General features: G+C 48.0%; 1 protein-coding gene across 1 annotated transcript in view; it reads left to right on the plus strand.

The window, feature by feature from the left end:
* cfap65 (cilia and flagella associated protein 65) overlaps nucleotides 1-23092 on the plus strand; it is a 213101-nt gene that overhangs the window by 181346 nt on the left and 8663 nt on the right. Inside the window, exons 31-33 of the mRNA XM_033024878.1 lie at nucleotides 796-930; nucleotides 13075-13146; nucleotides 22491-22574. Coding sequence (XP_032880769.1) covers nucleotides 796-930; nucleotides 13075-13146; nucleotides 22491-22560 — 277 coding nt within the window. The 3' untranslated portion in view covers nucleotides 22561-22574. The remainder of the gene's footprint in view (nucleotides 1-795; nucleotides 931-13074; nucleotides 13147-22490; nucleotides 22575-23092) is intronic.

Here is a 23092-nt window from a genome sequence, read left to right on the forward strand (position 1 = left end):
CGCTCAGTCCGCCTGAACCTACCTGATCTCCCGGTTGCTCAGCACTTTAACTCCCCCTCCCATTCCCACGCTGACCTTTCCGTCCTGGGCCGCCTCCATCGTCAGAGTGAGGCCCAGTGCAAATTGGAGGAGCAGCACCTCATATTTTGCTTGTTTAAGGAGGAACTGTAGATTCTGGAAAATCGAAGGCAGGCAAAAATGCTGGAGAAACTCAGCGGGTGAGGCAGCATCTATGGAGAGAAGGAAATAGGTGACGTTTTGGGTCTGACGAAGGGTCTCGACCCGAAACATCGCCTATTTCCTTTGCTCCATAGATGCTGCCCCACCCGCTGAGTTTCTCCAGCATTTTTGTCCACCTTCATATTTTTGTTTGGGTAGCTTACACCCCAGCAGTATGAATATTAACTTCTCTAACTTCAAGTACAGTAGCCCTTGCTTTCCCTCTTTCTTCATCCCTCCCCCTTCCTAGTTCTCCAGTCTCATTGTTCCCTTGATTAGATTGTATGTTTCATTGTCACCTTCTAACTAACAACGATCTATTCTACATTTTCCTTGGACTTTTTCCGCTTTGATGCCTCGTTTTCAAACCTCACCCTTCCTTATCTCCGTACCTCCCTCTCACCTGACTCTCAGTCTGAAGAAGGGTCTCGACCCGAAACGTCACCCATTCCTTTGTTCCGGAGATGCCGCCTGTCCCGCTGCGTTACTCCAGCATTTTGTGTCTACTAAACTAAACGTTAAACTTTATTTCGGCATTCGGTAAACTCCCTCTTTTCCATCTCCGTCTCTTTCCAGACTCCCCGAGATCAGCGACCTCTTGGAGCTGATTCTGGAGAACACCCTGCAGAATATAGTGATTGAAGCCAGTCGGGGGGAGGTGGTGTTGACAGCTCGGCCACGGGTGATCGCCTTGCCACCATTGACTTCCAGGTAAGACTCGGAGAAGGTTCGAGCGGGAAAGAATGTTTGTCGTTAGCGCAAATCCTCTCTCCAGAGGATAAATGTGAGGTTGTCCACTTTGGTGGCAAGAACAGGAAGGCAGATTATTATCTGAATGCTGTCAAGTTCGGAAAAGGGGAAGTGCAACGAGACCCGGTTGTCCTTGTTCATCAGTCACTGAAAGTAGGCTTGCAGGTACAGCAAGCATGCAGTGAGGAAAGCTAATGACATGTTGGCCTCCATATCAAGAGGAGTTGAGTATTGGAGCAAAGAGGTCCTTCTGCAGTTGTACAGGGCCCTGGTGAGACCACACCTGGAGCATTGTGTGTAGTTTTGGTCTCCAATTTGAGGAAGGATATTCTTGCTATTGAGGGAGTGCAGCGTAGGTTCACGTGGTTAATTCCTGGGATGGTGTGACTGTCATTTGTTGCAAGAATGGAGCGGCTGGGCATTAGAAGGATGCGAGGAGATCTTATTGAAACATATAAGATTATTAAGGGATTGGACACGCTAGAGGCAGGAAACATGTTCCCGATGTTGGGGGAGTCCAGAACCAGATGCCACAGTTTAAGAATAAGGGGTAGTCCATTTATAACGGAGATGAGGAAACACCTTTTCTCCCAGGGAATTGTGAATTTGTGTAATTCTCTGCTTCAGAAGACAGTGGAGGCCAATTCTCTGGATGCTTTCAAGAGAGGGTTAGATAGAGCTCTTAAAGATAGCAGAGTCAAGGGATATGGGGAGAAGGCAGGAATGGGGTACTGATTGTGGATGATCAGCCATGATCATAGTGAATGGAGGTGCTGGCTCGAAGGGCAGAATGGGCTATTCTTGCACCTATTGTCTATTGGAATAATAGTTTTTTAAATTAATCTGATAATTCATTCAGGAAACACTTCACATGGTAACAAACCCGTAGAGTCATACAACGTGGAAACAGGCCCTTTGTCCCAAATTGCCCACGCCGACTAACATGCCACCCATCTACATAAGTCCCGCCTGCCCACTTGGCCCATAACCCTCTAAACCAATTCTAACCTAGTCCGTGTAAGGTTAATGCCAGCTGTGGATGGTGCTCCTCACTCTGAGCCCACAGTCAAGTCCGAGAGACTTGAGCAGAGCAGGCTAGGCTGGCTGAATGCAGTCGGAGCTAACGCTGAGGGTAGACAAGTGGCTGTAGTCACAGCGTCATACTGCGTGGAAACAGGCCCTTCAGTTCAACTTGGCCACACCGACTAACATGCCCTCGTCACACGTGCCCGCTTGGCCCTTAACTGTCTCAACCTGTCCTATCCACGTACCTGTCCAAATGTCTCTTAAACGTTATGATAGTACCTGCCTCAACAACCTACTGTGGTAGCTCGTTCCATATATCCACAAAACAAAGTTACCCCTCAGGTTCTAATTAAATCTTCCCCCCCCCCCCCCATTTATTGCAAGCTTTATGCAAAATCAATATAGGGTCATGGCGAGAAACAGCATGGCAACAGGCTCTTCTTCCCATCAAGTCAATGCCAATCGAGAGGGCGGCATGGTGGCGTGGCGGTAGACCTGTTGCCTTACAGCGCTCGTACAGCGGGGGTTCGACCCCGACTACGGTTGTCGTCTGTACGTTCTCCCCGTGACATGCGTGGGTTTTCTCCGAGATCTTCGGTTTCCTCCCACACCCCAAAGTCGTGCAGGTTTGCAGGTTAATTGGCTTGGTTTTGTTTTCATGGTATCAGTGTGAATCGACCCTACGAGTAGAACCATAGAAACATAGAAAATAGGTGCAGGAGGAGACCATTCGGCCCTTCGAGCCTGCTCCGCCATTCATTGTGATCATGGCTGATCGTCCCCTATCAATAACCCGTGCCTGCCTTCTCCCCATATCCCTTGACTCCACTAGCCCCTGGAGCTCTATCTAACTTTTGACTCCACTAGCCCCTAGAGCTCTATCTAACTCGATATTGTTAGTGAGCGGGTATCGCTGGTGGGCACGGACTCGGCGGGCCGAAGGGCCTGTTTCCGCTCTGTAACATCATCAAACTAAAATCATCAAACAAACAGCACATTTCCACATTTCCATTCATTCCACATTGTGATCAACAACGCCACGATCTACCACTCCACCGCACATATGGGCAGTTTACAGCTACCAAGTAATCTACCAACCCACACATCTTTGACAGGCACAACGTGCTGGAGTAACTCAGCAGGTCAGGCTGTGTCTCTGGAGAAAGCGGATAGGTGACGTTTTGGGTTGGGACCCTTCTTCCGACCTATTTTCTCCAGAGATGCTTCCTGACCCGCTGAGTTACTCCAGAATTTTGAGTTTATCTTTGGCATTCAGTTTAGTTTAGTTGACAGATACAGCGCGGAAACAGGCCCTTCGGCCCACCGAGCCCGTGCCGACCAGCGATCCCCGCACATTAACGCTATCCTACACACACCAGGGACAATTTACACTTGTACCAAGTATACAAACCCAAGCCAATTAACCTGCCAACCTGTACGTCTTCGGAGTGGGGGAGGAAAGCGAAGATCTCGGAGAAAACCCACGCGTTCACGGGGAGAACGTACAAACTCCAGCACCCGTAGTCGGGATTGAACCCCCCGTCTCTGGCGCTGCAAGCACTGTAAGGCAGCAACTCTACCGCTGCGCCACCGTGCCGCTCCTACGTCTAAACCAGCATGTGCAGTTCCTTCTTATTACACGCATCTTTGGAGCTCTGGAGCACCTGGAAGAAATCCAGGCAGTTACTGGGAGAATGTGCAAACTCTACCCAGTTGGCATCTGAGGTTGGCATGGAGCCCGCTGTCTGGAGCTGTGAGGCAGCGTCTCTAACAGCTGTGCCACTCCACAGCACAAGTGTTGGTTTCTCTTTCTCCGTCATGATAACTATTGCTCTGTCTCTCTTTTGAAATTTCTTTTAAATGTTATTACTAAGCAACCTCAACTGCTTCCTCTGCCAGCTGGTTCCATACACTCACTCCACTCTCTGTGAAGAAGGATTCACACCTCACATTGATCTGCAGGGAATGTGAGTGATATGGGTTTTGACCAGGTAGACGAGTGATGGCCTTGACATCTTGTTTGGCACAGACATTGTGCCAAACAAGAGAGGATCTTATTGAAACATGGCGGGACTGTCATATGCTGAGAGAATGGAGCGACTGGGCTTGTACACTCTGGAGTTTAGAAGGATGAGAGGATACCTTATTGAAACATGTAAGATTATTAAGGGTTTGGGCACGCCAGAGGCAGGAAACATGTTCCCGATACATAGATACATAGATACATAGAAAATAGGTGCAGGAGTAGGCCATTCGGCCCTTCGAGCCTGCACCGCCATTCAATATGATCATGGCTGATCATCCAACTCAGTATCCCGTACCTGCCTTCTCTCCATACCCCCTGATCCCTTTAGCCACAAGGGCCACATCTAACTCCCTCATAAATATAGCCAATGAACTGGCCTCAACTACCCTCTGTGGCAGAGAGTTCCAGAGATTCACCACTCTCTGTGTGAAAAATGTTTTTCTCATCTCGGTCTTAAAGGATTTCCCCCTTATCCTTAAGCTGTGACCCCTTGTCCTGGACTTCCCCAACATCGGGAACAATCCTCCTGCCTGTCCTCTAGCCTGTCCAACCCCTTAAGAATTTTGTAAGTTTCTATAAGATCCCCCCTCAATCTCCTAAATTCTACCGAGTATAAGCCGAGTCTATCCAGTCTTTCTTCATATGAAAGTCCTGACATCCCAGGAATCAGTCTGGTGAACCTTCTCTGCACTCCCTCTATGGCAATAATGTCCTTCCTCAGATTTGGAGACCAAAACTGTACGCAATACTCCAGGTGTGGTCTCACCAAGACCCTGTACAACTGCAGTAGAACCTCCCTGCTCCTATACTCAAATCCTTTTGCTATGAAAGCTAACATACCATTCGCTTTCTTCACTGCCTGCTGCACCTGCATGCCTACTTTCAATGACTGGTGTACCATGACACCCAGGTCTCGCTGCATCTCCCCTTTTCCTAATCGGCCACCATTTAGATAATAGTCTGCTTTCCTGTTTTTGCCACCAAAGTGGATAACCTCACAATTATCCACATTATACTGCATCTGCCAAACATTTGCCCACTCACCCAGCCTATCCAAGTCAATTGGATAGGTATATGGATGGGAAAGGAATGGAGGGTTATGGTCTGAGTGCAGGTATATGGGACTAGGGGAGATTATGTGTTCGGCACGGACTAGAAGGGTCGAGATGGCCTGTTTCCGTGCTGTAATTGTTATATGGTTATATGGTTATATAATTATATGGCAGGTGGAGAGCGGGGCTGGAAGAGCTGAGATGGCAGGGTCCGAGGCATGCGTGGGGCGGCAGGCAGCGTGGCGGACAACGGGGGGGAGAAAGGGTCGGCAGGCGGTGGTGGGGGCTCGTTGACAAGTCGCAGATGTTGGCGGGACCGGCGGTAGATGGTACCGTCGTGGTCGACTAGGTAGGACCTTGGCGAACCAGCATTACCGACGACGGTGGCAAGCTTGGAGTGACCGGAGAGGGACTGCATCCGGACGACTTGACCGGGGAACAGACGCGGTAGGAGACGGCAGGACTGGTCGTGGGAGCGCTTTTGCACGTCGTGCTTGAGGGCAATGCGCTCCTGGACAGCAGCGGGCCGGAGAACAGAGGGCACGAGGGACCGCTGGGTCACAGGGTGGGGAGGTCTCGTAGTGCGAGACATCAGCCGCTGTGCTGGCGAGCCCAAGGCAGGGTCGCGGGAGATGTTTCGAAGATTGAGGAGGGCCAGGTAAAAGTCGGAGTTGGACAGTCTGCAATGCTCCAGCAAGTCTTTAGCACTGCGGACAGCGCGCTCCGCCAGGCCGTTGCTCTGCGGGTACTCTGGACTGCTGGTGTAGTGTCGGACGTTCCAGCTGGCAGCGAAACCCCGAAACTCGGCACTGGTGAACTGGCTGCCGTTGTCAGATTGGAGGCTCGCCGGGGAGCCGAAAGTGACGAAGTGGCGGCGCAGCTTCCCGATGACGGCCGAAGAGGTGAGGGAGTGCAGCTGGTCGACCTCGAACCAGCTGGAATAAGAGTCAACGAGGACCAGGAAGTGCTTGCCATGCCACTCGAAAAGGTCAGTGGCGACAGCCATCCAGGGCAGTTCAGGGGCAGGCTGTTGCAGAAGCGGCTGGCGTTGCTGATGGGGAGCGAGGCTGTTGCAGGTAGCGCAGGCGGAGACCCTGTCCCGGATGTCTTGGGCCATGCCGGGCCAGTAGAACTGACTCTGGGCGTGGGACAGAGTGGCCTCGGCCCCAGGATGACCGCGGTGGGCGGACTGAAAGTAGTGGTCACGCAGCGCAGCAGGCACCACAACCTTGGTTCCCTTCACCACCACGCCGTCGTGCAGTACGAGCTCGTCACGGACCAGGAAGTAGGGCACAGCACCGGCCGGCAAGGATGAACGTCGGTCTGGTCAGCCCTGCCGGATGACGTCGGCAAGCTGCTGCAGGGCAGGGTCCTTGGCAGCGTGCTTGACCAGGGACTGCATCTGCTGTGAAGGCACAATGTTAACGTTAAGCACCATCAGGTCAGGCGATTCGTATGGGTGGCGATCGGTGGACGATAGTGGCGCGCGGGACAACGTGTCGGCCACGAACATGTCCTTGCCCTTGCGATACACAATTTTAAAAGTGAAGCGCTGGAGCTGCAGCATCATGCGCTGCAACCGGGAAGAGGCAACGTGGATTGGCTTGTTTAGGATGGTGACCAACGGCTGGTGGTCGGTCTCGATCGTTAAGTTGTTGCCCAGAATGTAGTCCTTGAACTTGGAGCAAGCAAATACCACGGCAAGCAGTTCCTTCTCAATCTGAGCGTAGCGCAGCTCGGCAGGGGTCATGGTGCGAGACGCATAGGAAACGGGCAGCTGCAGGCCATCGTGGAGCTGCAGGCAGGCGGCACCAAGACCAAATTTGGAAGCGTCGCAGGTGAGAACAGTGGGACGCTGTAGATCGAAGAACTTAAGAGTGGGGGTACTGACCAGTCTAGACTTAAGGACGTCAAAAGCTTTTTGGTGATGTGGGAACCAGGCCCAGGCAGTGTCCTTCTTGATTAGCTCCCTCAGGGGCGCACTCAGCTCGCTGAGGTCGGGGATGAACTTCCCCAGGTAATTGACCATGCCCAGGAAACGCTGCAGGCTGGGCACGTCGGTGGGTGAGGACATCTCGGAGACAGCAGCCGTTTTTTGCGGGTCGGGCTTCAGCCCCGAGGCAGTAAAAACGTGGCCCACGTAAGTGACCTCCGGGACGCGGAAGCGGCACTTCTTTGGGTTGAGCTTGAGGTTGATTTCACGGGCCCGGTCCAGGACTTGACGGAGGTGGAGGTCGTGCTCAGCTACGTCCTTACCGTAGACCAGAATGTCGTCAACAATGATAGCACACGGCAGACCGGCAAACAGCTGTTCCATCGTTCGCTGGAACACCTCGCTAGCAGAGTTGATCCCGAATGGCATGCGGGCTTGCGGCAAGAGGTAGCCATGGCACGGGAGATGGAACAAGGGATAGGGAACTGGGTCAAAAGTAAATAAAACCCGACAAACAGGAGGCGCAGAGGTACAATTGTAACACCATGTAAAGAGGAGTCATAAACACACTGTGTCTTTACTACTATTTATTGGTAATACACAAACGTTGCTGCCCTAGCTGTACGTGGTCTGTCACGGGAACTAGAGAGAGAGATCATGGGTGGGGAGGTTGCAATTATACTTCTGATATGGGGAGTGGTTAGTAGTGGTGAGGTCACTATATTAAAGGTACATGCACATGTCATCTACACCTAGCATCCTCCTCACAGCTAACAGTGTCATCCGCAAACTTGGAGATGTTGCCTTCAATTCCCTCATCCAGATCATTAATATATATTGTAAATAGCTGGGGTCCCAGCACTGAGCCTTGCGGTACCCCACTAGTCACTGCCTGCCATTGTGAAAAGGACCTGTTTACTCCTACTCTTTGCTTCCTGTTTGCCAGCCAGTTCTCTATCCACATCAATACTGAACCCCCAATACCATGTGCTTTAAGTTTGTATACTAATCTCTTATGTGGGACCTTGTCGAAAGCCTTCTGAAAGTCCAGATACAACACATCCACTGGTTCTCCCCTATCCACTCTACTAGTTACATCCTCGAAAAATTCTATAAGATTCGTCAGACATGATTTACCTTTCATAAAACCATGCTGACTTTGTCCAATGATTTCACCACTTTCCAAATGTGCTGCTATCCCATCTTTAATAACTGACTCTAGCAGTTTCCCCACTACCGATGTTAGACTAACTGGTCTGTAATTCCCCGTTTTCTCTCTCCCTCCCTTCTTAAAAAGTGGGGTTACGTTAGCTACCCTCCAATCCTCAGGAACTACTCCAGAATCTAAAGAGTTTTGAAAAATTATCACTAATGCATCCACTATTTCTGGAGCTACTTCCTTAAGTAGTCTGGGATGCAGCCTATCTGGCCCTGGGGATTTATCGGCCTTTAATCCATTCAATTTACCCAACACCACTTCCCGACTAACCTGGATTTCACTCAGTTCCTCCATCTCCTTTGACCTGCGGTCCCCTGCTATTTCCGGCCGATTATTTATGTCTTCCTTAGTGAAGACGGAACCAAAGTAGTTATTAAATTGGTCCGCCATATCCTTGTTCTCCATGATCAATTCACCTGTTTCTGACTGCAAAGGACCTACAAATCTATTTTCCCTTTCCTAATTAAGCCCTTTGTCCTCCTCTGCTGGTCTCTGAATTTCTCCCAGTCCTCTGGTATGCTGCTTTTTCTGGCTAATTTGTACGCTTCATCTTTTGCTTTGATACTATCCCTGATTTCCCTTGTTATCCACGGATGCACTACCTTCCCTGGTTTATTCTTTTGTCAAACTGGGATGAACAATTTTTGTAGTTCATCCATGCAGTCTTTAAATGTCTTCCATTGCATATCCACCGTCAACCCTTTTAGAATTAATTGCCAGTCAATCTTGGCCAATTCACATCTCATACCCTCAAAGTTACCTTTCTTTAAGTTCAGAACCATTGTTTCTGAATTATCAATGTCACTCTCCATCCTAATGAAGTACTCAACCATATTATGGTCACTCTTGCCCAAGGGGGTACGCACAACAAGACTGCTAACTAACCCTTCCTCATTACTCAATACCCAGTCTAGAATAGCCTGCTCTCTCATTGGTTCCTCTACCGCAGCACTCGTGAGTAAGGCAAGGCAGCGCCTTTACCATCTCAGGCAACTGAGGAAATTCAGAATGTCTCTGAGCATCCTCCAGTGCTTCTATGCAGCGGCTGTGGAAAGCATCTTGTCCGGAAATATTACCATTTGGTTTGGGAATTGCTCTGCCCAGGACAAGAAGGCTCTGCAGAGAGTAGTGCGTTCGGGAACTTCACTCGCCCCCCTGCAGGAACTATACATCAGGAGGTGCAACTCCAGAGCCAATAAAATCATGGGAGACCCCTTCCACCCCTGCAATGGACTGTTCCAGCTGCTACGGTCAGGCAAACGCCTCCGTTGCCATGCTGTGAGAACGGAGAGGTTGAGAAGGAGTTTCTTCCCAGAGGCCATTCGGACTGTAAATCTCAACAGGGACTAACTTTACTGAACGTTTTTCCTTCCAATATTTAATATGTAAAAGAATATGTGTGTGTTTATGATTGTGTTTATAGTTTGTTTGGTTGTTGTTTGTTTGTTTTTTGCACAAAGTCCGTGAGCATTGCCACTTTTCATTTCACTGCATATCTCGTATGTGTATGTGACGAATAAACTTGACTTGACTTGACTTGACTTGACATGTTGGTTTAGAAAACTATCCCGCATACATTCCAAGAAATCCTCTTCCGCAGCACCCCTGCCAATTTGATTCACCCAATCTATATGTAGATTGAAGTCACCCATTATAACTGTTTTACCTTTGTTGCACGCATTTCTAATTTCCTGTTTGATGCCATCCCCAACTTCACTACTACTGTTCGGTGGCCTGTACACAACACCCAGTAGCGTTTTCTGCCCCTTAGTGTTTCGCAGCTCTACCCATACCGATTCCACATCCTCCAAGCTAATGTCCTTCCTTTCTATTGCGTTAATCTCCTCTCTAACCAGCAACGCTACCCCACCTCCTTTTCCTTTCTGTCTATCCCTCCTGAATATTGAATATCCCTGGATGTTCAGCTCCCAGCCTTGGTCACCCTGGAGCCATGTCTCTGTGATCCCAACTATATCATAATCATTAATAGCTATCTGCACATTCAACCCTTCCACCTTATTACGAATGCTCCTTGCATTGAGACACAAATACCGATGTTGCGGGAAGTCCAGAACCAGGGGCCACAGTTTAAGAATAAGGGGAAAGCCATTTAGAACGGAGACGAGGAAACATTTTTTCTCACAGAGAATTGTGAGTCTGGAATTCTCTGCCTCAGAGGGCGGTGGAGGCCGGTTCTCTGGATACTTTCAAGAGAGAGCTAGATGGGGCTCTTAAAGATAGTGAAGTCAGGGGATACGGGGAGAAGGCAGGAACGGGGTACTGATTGTGGATGATCAGCCATGATCACATTGAGTGGCGGTGCTGGCTTGGATGGTCAAATGGCCTACTCCTGCACCTATTGTCTATTGTCTATTGTCTATTGTATCACTCTGTGACTCCATGCCGATGTGCTGAATCAGGTTCTGAGTTGTATTTAAACCGACTGGAATTGTTCTGCAACGCTACAAAGAAACTAAATGGCCTACTCCTGCACCTGTTGTCTATTGTCTATTGTGGGCTGAAGGGCCGTTTCTTATATTGTTCTTTTCTCTGTGTAAAATGTTGTCCCTCTGGTTCCTCTCTCATCTTAAACCTCATGGAAACGTACAGAATAGTGAAAGGCTTGGATAGAGTGGATGTGGAGAGGAAGTTTCCACTAGTGGGAGGATCTAGCACCAGAGGTCACAGCCTCAGAATTAAAGGACTTTCTTTTAGGAAGGAGCAGAGGAGAGATTGCTTTAGCCAGAGGGTGGTGAATCTGTGGAATTATTTGCCACACAAGGCTGTGGAGGCCAAAGTCAATGAATATTTTCGGCAGAGTTAGATAGATTCTTCATCAGTACGGGTGTCAGAGGTTATGGGGAGAAGGCAGGAGAATGGGGTTAGTAGGTAGCGATAGATCAGCCATGTTCGAATGGTGGAGTAGACGATGGGCCGAATGGCCTAATTCTACTACTATCCCTTATGACCTTAAATCTGTTCTGCACTCTACCCATCGCATCAGAGTTTCTGCATTGAGTTGTTTAATTATCCTCCCTTAATTCATTCTCCCTTTTTACCGTAGCCCTGTGTTTTTTTTCTTCACGTAGCTATTTAGTCAATGAACAGAACATGAGAGGAATATTCAGGGCGACACAGCGGCACAGTTGGTAGAGCTGCTGACTCACCGCGCCAGGGACACGGGTTCAATCCTGACCTCGGGTGCTGCCTGTGTGGAGTTTGTCCGTTCTCCCTGTGACCGTAGGTACACAAAAATGCTGGAGAAACTCAGCTTGGCGATCGTTTCGCCGAACACCTCCGCTCAGTCCGCATTAACCAACCAGACCTCCCGGTGGCTCAGCACTTCAACTCCCCCTCCCATTCCGAATCCGACCTCTCTGTCCTGGGCCTCCTCCACGGCCAGAGTGAGCAACACCGGAAATTGGAGCAACAGCACCTCATATTCCGCCTGGGGAGTCTGCATCCTGGTGGCATGAACATTGAATTCTCCCAATTTTGTTAAGTCTTGCTGACTCCTCCCCTTCCTACCTCAGCCCTCGGGCTCCTCCTCCTCCTTTTTCCTTTCTTCTCCCTGCCTCGCCCCACCCCCTATCAGCCTGAAGAAGGGTTTCGGCCCGAAACGTTGCCTATTTCCTTCACTCCATAGATGCTGCTGCACCCGCTGAGTTTCTCCAGCTTTTTTGTGTACCTTCGATTTTCCAGCATCTGCAGTTCCTTCTTAAACTCCCCGTGACCGTGTCGGTTTCCTCCTGCTTCTTCCCACATCCAAACACGTGCGGGCTTGTAGGTTAATTGGCCCTCTGTAAATTGCCTATAGAGTGTAGGGAGTGAATGAGAGAGTGGGATGACATATAACATAGTGTGGACGGGTGATCGATGGTTAGCATACACTCAGCGGGTTGAAGGGCATGTTCCCACTTGGAGTCACTGAGTCAAACAGCATGGGAGGTGGGAGATTCCAACTTCACGTGGTCCACCCTGTTTCAACGAATGCAATCAACCTGGCGTGCACAAACAGAAGATCAAACAGAACAAGTTGTCTTCCAACTTTGGGCTGTGTGCGCCATGTGCAAGAAGAAGAAACAACATGGATATTATAGACACAAAATGGTGGGCCACATCTCAGGAGAGAAGAAAATGGGTGACATTTAGGGTCGAGACCCTTCTTCAGCCGGAAGAATTCCTTCTCCCATTCCTTTTCTCCAGAGATGCTGCCTGTCCCACTGAGTTACTCCAGCATTTTTGTGTTTATCTTCAGTTGAAACCGGCATCTGCAGTTCCTTCCCGCGCAACATGAAAATTGCTGTATTTTTCCAAAATTGTGTGTGATGGCTGGCATGGATTTGGTCGGCTGGCAAGATTTCCGTGCTGTATCCTTCAATCGATCATACAGTTTGCTGTAAGGAACTTCACAGGATGGCATGGACTTGGTGGGCCGAGGAGCCTGTTTCCACGCTCTAGTTTCAATCAATCATGCCATCTATTGTAAGAAACTTCACAAAAGGGCATCACGGTGGTGCAGCGGTAGAGTTGCTGCCTTACAGCGCCAGAGACCCGGGTTCGATCCTGATGGCGGGTGCTGTCTGCACGGAGTTTGCACGTTCTTCCCGTGAGCTGCATGGGTTTTCACCGGGTGCTCCAGTTCCCTCCCACACACCAAAGATGTGCAGGTTTGTAGGTTAATTGGCTTGCTATAAATGTAAATTGTCCCTAGTGCGTGTAGGATAGGATTAGTGTGTGGGAATCGCTGGTCGGCGCGGACTCGGTGGGCCGAAGGGCCTGTTTCCGCGTTGTATCTCTAAACTAGACTAAACTCAACTAAAATTCCCATCTTCTATTTTGAATTTAGGAGCAGTCTGGAGCCTTTGAGTACACATGAGATTACGATGGTTAGGGAGGAATTGGACCGTGCCCCTTCCGAGTAAGTGATGTTCCCTCACAATAAAAAAACATTTCTTATACAATATGTATAATTTGTGCATGTTATGTTTCACGGAATTACAGAAATGACAGCATGGAAGCATTTGGCCATCATGCCTAGTGCTGTACTAGCTCCTGAGAAGAAGAAGTCAGCCATTGAATCTCAGCCATGCATTGCTGCCAGGGTTGGTGACTTTTCTTCTGTGGTAGGATGCTCTGAGCCCAATATCACTACTGCTTCTTCTGCAATAATAGACAATAGGTGCAGGGGTAGGCCATTTGGTCCTTCCAGCAAACACCGCCATTCACTGTGATCATGCCTGATCATCCCCACTCAGTACCTCGTTCCTGCCTTCTCCCCATATCCCCTGACTCCGCTATTTTTAAGAGCCCTGTCTAGCTCTCTCTTGAAAGCATCCAGAGAACCTGCCTCCACTGCCCTCTAAGGCAGAGAATTCCACACTCACCACTCTCTGTGAGAAAAAGTGTTTCCTCGTCTCCGTTCTAAATGGCTTACCCATTATTCTTAAACTGTGGCCCCTGGTTCTGGACTCCCCCAACAGAATGGACGTTGGATCCCGTAACTGCTCATGTACTCTGGCCAGTCTGAAGAAGGGTCTCGACCCGAAACGTCACCCATTCCTTCGCTCCATAGATGCTGCCTCACCCGCTGAGTTTCCCCAGCATTTTTGTCTACCTTTGCTCCCAATACCAGCCGATACTTACATCAAAAGATGCAAAGTGCTCAAGTAACTTGGCAGTCAAGCATATCTCTCTCTTATAGAGGTATATAAAATCATGAGAGGAATAGACCACCCAGAGTAAGTGGGTCGGGAGCCAGAGTACCTAGGTTTAAGGTGAATAGGGAACGATTTAAGAGGAATCCGAGGGGTAACTTTTCCACGCAAAGGGTGGTGGGTGTGTGAAATGAGCTGCCAGAGGAGGTCGTTGAGGCAGGGTCTATCCCAACGTTTAAGAAACAGTTAGACGGGTAGACAATAGACAATATCTGATGAAGGACATTATTGCCATAGAGGGAGTGCAGAGAAGGTTCACCAGACTGATTCCTGGGATGTCAGGACTGTCTTATGAAGAAAGACTGGATAGACTTGGTTTATACTCTCTAGAATTTAGGAGATTGAGAGGGGATCTTATAGAAACTTACAAAATTCTTAAGGGGTTGGACAGGCTAGATGCAGGAAGATTGCTCCCGATGTTGGGGAAGTCCAGGACAAGGGGTCACAGCTTAAGGATAAGGGGGAAATCCTTTAAAACCGAGATGAGAAGAACTTTTTTCACACAGAGAGTGGTGAATCTCTGGAACTCCCTGCCACAGAGGGTAGTCGAGGCCAGTTCATTGGCTATATTTAAGAGGGAGTTAGATGTGGCCCTTGTGACTTTAGATGGGACTAGGGGAAAATAAGTGTTCGGCACAGACTTGAAGGGTCGAGATGGCCTGTTTTCCTGCCTTCAGAGGGTATGGAGAGAAGGCAGGTACGGGATACTGAGTTGGATGATCAGCCATGATCATATTGAATGGCGGTGCAGGCTCGAAGGGCCGAATGGCCTACTCCTGCACCTAATTTCTATGTTTCTATGTTTCTAATAGGTGCAGGAGTAGGCCATTTGGCCCTTCTAGCCAGCACCGCCATTCAATGTGATCATGGGTACATGGATAGGTCAGGTTTGGTGGGATATTGGCCCAACGGGTGGGACTAGAGTAGATGGGACATGTTGGCCGATGTGGTCAAGTTGGACCGAATGGCCTGTTTCCCCGCTGTATGGGTCACTCCAAACATGGATAGGTGACTTTTTTGGGGTCGGGACCCTTCTTCAGTGTCTGACCCTTCATCAGATTGGGATCGTTCAGTGTCTGAAGAATAGTCTTGCCATGAAACATCACCTAATCTTGCTGCCTGACCCAATGAGTTACTCCAGTACTTTGTGCCTCTTTTTGTAAACCAGCATCTGCAGTTCCTTGTGTTTCACAATCTGATGCTATGCAGATTGGTAACAATGAATTATCTTTCCTTTTTACTTTTCCTCTGTAGATCCTAACTTCATTTATTCAGCAGACATAACACGATATCCTTCAAGTAATTTGACTTATCTGCAAGAATTAAATATGTTTGGTTAATGAGGCAGATGTCAAATGAAGGTTAATGCAATTCTCGTGACCCTTAATGCTTTAAGGGCTGAGGGCAGATCCTGACTCCCAAGTCATCGAGTCACAAAGCGCGGAAGCAGGCTCTTCAGCCCAACTTGCCCATGCAGCCCAAAATGCCCCATCTGCACCAGCCTGCATTTGGCCCATATCTCTCTAAATCTTGGATTGACACAAAATGCTGGAGTAACTCAGCGGGTCAGGCAGAATCTCTGGAGAAAAGGTAAAGGTGACGTTTTGGGTTTAGACCCTTCATCGGCCTCCTATTCCTTTTCTCCAGAGATGCTGCCTGATCCACTGAGTTATGTCATCCAGCATTTTGTGTCTATCTTCGGTGTAACGCAGCATCTGCAGTTCCTTTTTATATATTCCCTCTAAACCTCTCCCATCAAAGTGTCCAAATATATAACCATATAACAATTACAGCACGGAAAACAGGCCATCTCGGCCCTTCAAGTCCGTGCCGAACAATTATTTTCCCCTAGTCCCATCTACCTGCACTAAGACCATAACCCTCCATTCCTTTCCCGTCCATTCCTTTCCCGTCCATATTAATAAAGTTTAATCTAATCTAATCTAATATACCTATCCAATTTATTTTTAAATGATAAAATCGAACCTGCCTCCACCACTTCCACTGGAAGCTCATTCCACACAGCTACCACTCTCTGAGTAAAGAAGTTCCCCCTCATGTTGCCCCTAAACTTCTGTCCCTTAATTCTCAAATCATGTCCTCTTGTTTGACTCGTCCCTACTCTCAATGGGAAAAGCTTATCCACGTCAACTCTGTCTATCCCTCTCATCATTTTAAAGACCTCTATCAAGTCCCCCCTAAAGACCTAACTTGTTCAACTTGTTCAACCTTTCGCTGTAATGCTTCTCCTTATCTTAGATGCCTGAATTTCTCTCACCTGGTTTGCTTCCAGGTGAGAACGTCGTGTCACTGGGCCACTGAAGGATTTGCATTACATAACTAGGGTAACTTTGTGATCCTCCATTTAGTGCATCATGACTACCGATGGTCCTGTTACTCTAGTTCCTTGGAAACTCACCTAAAACTGGGTGCTACAGTGGTGCAGCAGTAGAGTTGCTGCCTTACACGCGCCAGAGACTCGGGTTCGATCCCGACTACGGGTGCTGCCTGTGCAGAGTTTGTACCTACTCCCCGCGACCTGGTATAAATGTAAATTGTCCCCAGGCTAGGATAGTGTTTGATGCGCGGGGACCACTGGTCGGTGGGCCGAGGGGCCTGTTTCCGCGCTGTATCTCTAAACTAAACCTTTCCTCTTGTTCCCTTGAAACCTAATGGGGCCTTTTTTTATGCTAACTTTGATCATTATGTTCACTGGAAAACGTATAATTGTTCAAAATGCAAAACTGGGTTTAAAAGCATGTTGTATTATTAATTGGGAATAATATCCAGTCGTCCTGAAAATCCCTTGATCGGAATCACCAATGTCCCAAGCATGCCGGTTTAATAGAATTGTCATCTATCCTTTGCTAATCATAACTTCAAATTGGTTAAAGGAGCAAATCACCTACTAATAAATCGTTATTCAGTTTAAAGTCATAATTTTCACAAATTAAATTGCTGCATCATGTTTGCAAGTAATTCATAAACTTAAGGGCCTGTCCCACGAGCATACGACTGCATGTGGCAAGCGCGACCTAACGTGGTCGTTTGAGCCGTACGGCCTCGCGGGGCCGGTCCCACTTCGATCGGCGGAGCCGTATGGAGTTGTGCGGGGCTGGTCCCGACATCGCGCGGGGCTCCGAGAAACTGACACTGTCCAAAAATTCCGCGCGGCAACGGCCTGTTGGCCCGCAGCCGCATTGAGGCCGTACGCACCGCCTCGACGGGCGTGCGCAGCCTCTCTACATCGTACGCAGCGTCTTGACGCCGTACGCAGCGACTTGACGGCGTACGCCTAACGCGAACTTCCCGCGGACTTCACTCGAACTTCACATCAACTCGTACAGGATCACTCGACTCTTTGGGCGACTGCTCACCACCAAACAGGCGTCACTGGAGTTGTATTTGCTGGAGTTTAGAAGGATGAGGGGATATCTTATAGAAACATATAAAATTATAAAAGGACTGGATAAGCTAGATGCAGGAAAAATGTTCCCAAGGTTGGACGAGTCCAGAACCAGGGGCCACAGTCTTAGAATAAAGGGGAGGCCATTCAAGACTGAGGTGAGAAAAAACGTTTTCACCCAGAGAGTTGTGAATTTATGGAATTCCCTGCCACAGAGGGCAGTGGAGGCCAAGTCACTGGATGGATTTAAGAGAGAGTTAGATGGAGCTCTAGGGGCTAGTGGAGTCAAGGGATATGGGGAGAAGGCAGGCACGGGTTATTGATAGGGGACGATCAGCCACGATCACAATGAATGGCGGTGCTGGCTCGGGGGGCCGAATGGCCTCCTCCTGCTCCTATTTTCTATGTTTCTATGTCACCCCACGACATGTCGCAGGGTGACGCCTGTGTGGCGGTGAGCAGTCGCCCAAAGAGTCGTACCTTTTTCCAGTCGCCGCTGGATTTTCAACATGTTGGAAATTTTCAGCGACCTGCGGCGACTATGACGGGTGCCGGCAAGTCGCCGAAACAAATCACGTAAGTGGGACAGGCCCTTAAAGATAGTTCAAAGGTCTCTAATTCCCACAGGATTTTATAAATTGAAGTCTTTTCAATAACACTATCTTTATTTTTATTACTGCAAGTTAAAATGACTAAAGATTTAATGTTACATTTTCTAACAGACTATCATTGCACAAGTGTGAGTCAAAGTGATTGCCTGAGAACTTCAATGGTCACCAACTGTTGAAATAGCAGTTGTGTTCTTAATAGTCAATGGTGTCTGATTATTCCAGGGAAGTTATATGTAAACTTTTTTTCTCAAGACTGCTATTTTCCTGCTTGCCAATTTCCAAAGTAATTTTTAAGTGGTTCTGCAGCTCCTGATCGAAATAGCATTGTAACCAGTTTGGTCCACGTAAATCGTCATGTTCCTTTAAGGGCCTGTCACACTTAGGCTATTTTTAGGCGACCGCAGGCGACTGTCGTAAGTCGTAGCAGGTCTCCGAAAAACCGGCGACTGGACCCCCCCCCCCCCCCCCCCTACGACATAATATTTGACATAGATTAATTACTTAAACAACAAAAAAAACAGTCAGCACCTGGTGACAACCTACGTTAACCTGGCGACAATCTACGTTAACCTGGCGACAATCTACGTTAACCTGGCGACAACGAACAACAGACCCACGTCAGGAGAAGTCGAGCTCTTTGGCGTCAAACCCACTGTCACCGACTGTCTCCGAAAAATGTTGAAAATCCAGCGGCGACCAGAAAGACGCTACGACTCTTTGGGCGACTGAGGAGACTACTCCGGAGACCATGTGGCGACAGCCTAGTCGCCTAAAAAAATTGCCTAAGTGGGACAGGTCCTTAACTTATCATTATGTTATTATGACAGATTGTGTCATGGAAATGTGTTATAGCAGAACCACCTGGGTCTTTATCACTATCCTATCCAACTGTGTCTCCAACGTTCGGGAGACATGGACTCCTCCTTATGAGTAACGCCGTCCTCCCTTGTGAAATGCGATGCCGTCTGGTACTAAACATGTTAGTTGTGCTGTTGCGTTAATGTGTCTGCAAAGATGCAGCAAGTAAGGCTTTCCCTGCTCCTGTCCCAGTCCATATGACAATTAAACATTCTTGACAAGATTTACTTGGCCGATCATTAATTCTACATGGATCTAGTTCCTTAACATTGCCCTTCTCTGATAACACTCTCATTTTCTAAAATGTTCATCCTTTGCTTAAACCTCCACATGTCTCGTTCAATTTTTTTCTGCCAGTGTTTTTGTCACTCCATTAATTTCTGAAGCCCCGCTAACCATGTCATAATATCTCTCATTTCATTTCCCCCTGCCTCTCAGTCTGAAGAAGGGTCTCGACCTGAAACGCCACCTCTTCTTTCTCTCCAGAGGTTGCTGTCTGTCCTGCTGAGTTACTCCAGCTTTGTGTGTCTATCTTCGGTTTAAACCAGCATCTGCAGTTCCTTCCTACTCATAACATCCAGCGTTGTGTTCAGCTAACACCCTTGGCTTGTTGACCTGTGGCAATAACTCATTTTGAATTTCCCGTCCTCGCTCTTAAATCCCAACATGTTTTCACCCCTCCCTATCTCTGTTACATCCTCGATGCTCCGAGATCTGTGAATTTCCTCTATTCTGGCCTTTTTTGAGTTTCTCTGGTTTTTAGTCACCATTTCCTTCAGCTGTCTCGCTCGGTTCCAGCCCTTGAAACTCCCTCATTAAGGAACCCCTCGGCCTCCACCTCTTTCCTCCTTTACTACTCTCCTTGAAACCAACTGTGCACTAATGTGCTTGTTATCAAATTTTGAGCCCGTTTTTGTTCACTAAAGGGCCTGTCCCACTGTACGAGGTAATTCACGAGTTCTCCCGAGTTTCCCCTGATTCGAACTCGGAGAATTACGGTAATAGCCGCTCATAGGTACTCGGGGCTCTCGTGAACCTTTTACACAGTGCTGAAAAAACTTCACGAGTTACCGCATTTCCTGAGAACCTGCCGCTATGTTTCTATGTTTCTATGTTAGCGTTACGAGCCGCTGCGAGGCGTCACGAGCTCTGACGTAGCCGCTACGTACATTTTACGTACTTACCATATAACCAAATAACCATATAACAATTACAGCACGGAAACAGGTCATCTCGGCCCTTCTAGTCCGTGCCGAACACTTACCTAGTCACCTAGTCTCATCTACCTGCACTCAGACCATAACCCTCCATTCCTTTCCCGTCCATATACCTATCCAATTTATTTTTAAATGTTAAAATCGACCCTGAGTTTGATTTTTTTTTAAAAACTCGGGAGAGCTCTTGAATTACCTCGTACAGTGGGACAGGCCCTTAACTGTCGCGTGAAGCAGTGGAATTAGTTGCTTTGGTTTCATGTTGCTATAGTTTCTCTTACGGAAACTCCAATACTTTGCATTACATCTCCCACACAGCGACAAATTGTTAGACCACCAGGGATAAAGTGACTTTAAGAGACCTGCACATTTAATGGCAGGACTTCAATATGTTTTTCTCCCCGTTTCAGGCCAGTGGCTGACCCGAGGATAGTTGGACCAATTGCTGGATGGGATAACACCAGTTTAAGAGCCCCCCCCCTGTGCACAATTCGAAGGGAGCAAGGATCGTCAACAAGTGTAGCTGAGGGAAGAGACGATGAATAGTCAGGGGAGACGGGATGGGAGAAAGCAAGAGAGGAAAGCTGGGAGGAGCGAAAAGCTACGATCTAGGTCTGGTTTAGAAAATAAATAGTGATATTATTGATTATTGATTATGGTGTTGTTATTATTATTGATATTATTCTTACAGAGCTTGACAGGGAAGATATTTTGCCCGGCTAGGATGTCTAATACCAGAAGTCACACTCACATAGTAAGCAGTTGGCCAGTCGAATAGTGACAGTCCCGTATGTGCAGAGGATGTTTCCACGGCTGGGAGAGTGTAGGAGTAGAGGTCACAGCCTCTGAATAAAAGGACGTCCATTTAGGAAGATGAGGAGGAATTTCTTTAGAGGATGGCGAATCTGCCACGGAAGGCTGTGGAGGCCAAGTCAATGGATATTCATATGTCAGGGATAGACAGATTCTTGATTAGTACGGGTGTCAGGGTTTATGGGGAGAAGGCAGAGGAACGGGGTTGAGACTAGATGGGCCGAAAGGCCTAATTCTGCTCCTATAAGGGCTGAATGGCCTACTCCTGCACCTAATTTCTATGTTTCTATAACTGATGAAAAGTGCAGCACAAGAACTGGTCCTACAGCCCCCAGTATCTAAGCTGAGCATAATTCAGGATAAACTGATTCCATCTGCCTGCACGTGATCCTATATCCCTCTAATCCTTGCGTGTCCATGTGTGCTTATGTAAAAGCCTCTTAAACACCATTATCATCTCTTTGGGAAGTGTAATCCGCATCAGCATCAATCCCACTTCTGACACCATGTAATGATTTGACTCAACCACACGTTAAGATACAACACGTTACGGCATAGGATCTACAGTACATTTCAGCTCCGAGCTGCCACATCTACTGCCTGACCTAGGCAGGTTCTTACTATTATAAAACACGTACCAGGCGGGGCTACTACTAACAAACACTACTAACAAAGCGTGCAATAGCCAAATCTACAGGGAGGATAGATGAAAGTTAGAGAGCAGTGTTGGCTGGTTGCTGCGGAGAAATTAGACACCATTGAACCACGGAGGAGATATCAGTGACGGACGGCGAAAGATCTTCAATGGCAATCTGGCGGATCAGGTGAAAGGGATAGAAGACGCTTTGAGAAGTCAGAGGTGGTTTCTCCTGCTCCTCCTGTCGCTATTGAATGCTGTCATTGCCTGGTTGATCCATATTTTGCCCGCCATCTCCATTTTTGCTGCCAGCTTTTCGTACCAGGGAAGCATTTACTACAGTGGTGGAGTTTTCAGAATGGTGTGATGTGTTAATAATAATAATAATATTAATAATATCTTTTATTGTCATCGCATATCAGTGCAACGAGATTTGGTATGCAGATTTCAACCGATGTCAAAAAAATAAATAAATAAACTGTGCGACGTGACCATCCGAGGGAGACAGTCCAGGGGGGGGTGGGGGGCACTCAGCAGGGCCAGTTCAGAGCCGCTATAGCTCTGGGAATGAAGCTGTTCCTGAGTCTGGAGGTTCGGGCGTAGAAGGCCTTGTAACGTTTGCCGGAGGGAAGTAGTTCGAACAGTCCATTACAAGGGTGTGAGGAGTCTTTATGGATGCTGATGGCCTTCCTGAGGCACCGTGTGTGGTAGATGCCCTCCAAGGCTGGTAGTGGTGTCCCAATAATCCTCTGCGCTGAAGAGCTCTCCTCTCCACCTCCGTGCAGCTGAGATACCACACAGAGATGCCATACGTTAAGATGCTCTCTGTGGTGCAGCGGTAGAAGGTTGTCAGCAGCTGTTGGGGCAGACCAGTCTTTGTTAATGTCCTCAGGAAGAACAGTCGTTGCTGTGTTAAGAGTGTAACGGATTTTGCACGCAGGTCGAATTTGCATTGCAACATATAAACTGATATTTATACAAAAAATATCCCCGATTTTCTCCTCTGTAGGAGTGGACCTAAAGATGGGGTAAAGGAGACTGGCACTGCGAATCTTCCAGTACCTCTGAGCACTGCCTAAAGCAGTGAACGTTGGTAGGAAACTATTTACTCTACCATTGACATCTTCTTCAACACCTTCCCATCTTTTCCCTTGTTTAAAATCTTTCCGCCTAATGAACCTTAATCTCTTCCAATTTCTTCCCTCGCAACGCTTTTTGTTTTTTGGACATTCATTTGTCCCACTTAATCGATTTTAATACTCCTCCACGCAGTTTCCATTTTGTTCGTTGACCTTTCAAGCATTTCAGCGTTCTTTGCAACCTGAGGAACTCTGATAGTTTGCTGCCTATTTTTCACACGAATTTGCTTTCTTCTGATGGCCACACGTTCAAACGTGATCATTGATCCCGCTTGGTCTAAAACGTGATCAGTCTTTCCCTTCTTTGCAAGCTCAACAAAAGTAAGATCAAATATTAATTTTTAAATTAAGCTTTTTTTGGTTGAATCATGTTAAACGGAGATCCAAGTTCATCAGGTGGAGATGCAAACAAGCTTGAAATCAGTAAAACGCTACAAAATGAAACAACTCCTAAGGACTCCTAATGTGCCGG

The sequence above is a fragment of the Amblyraja radiata genome, chromosome 7, assembly GCF_010909765.2.
Source record: "Amblyraja radiata isolate CabotCenter1 chromosome 7, sAmbRad1.1.pri, whole genome shotgun sequence".
Taxonomy (NCBI): Eukaryota; Metazoa; Chordata; class Chondrichthyes; order Rajiformes; family Rajidae; genus Amblyraja; species Amblyraja radiata.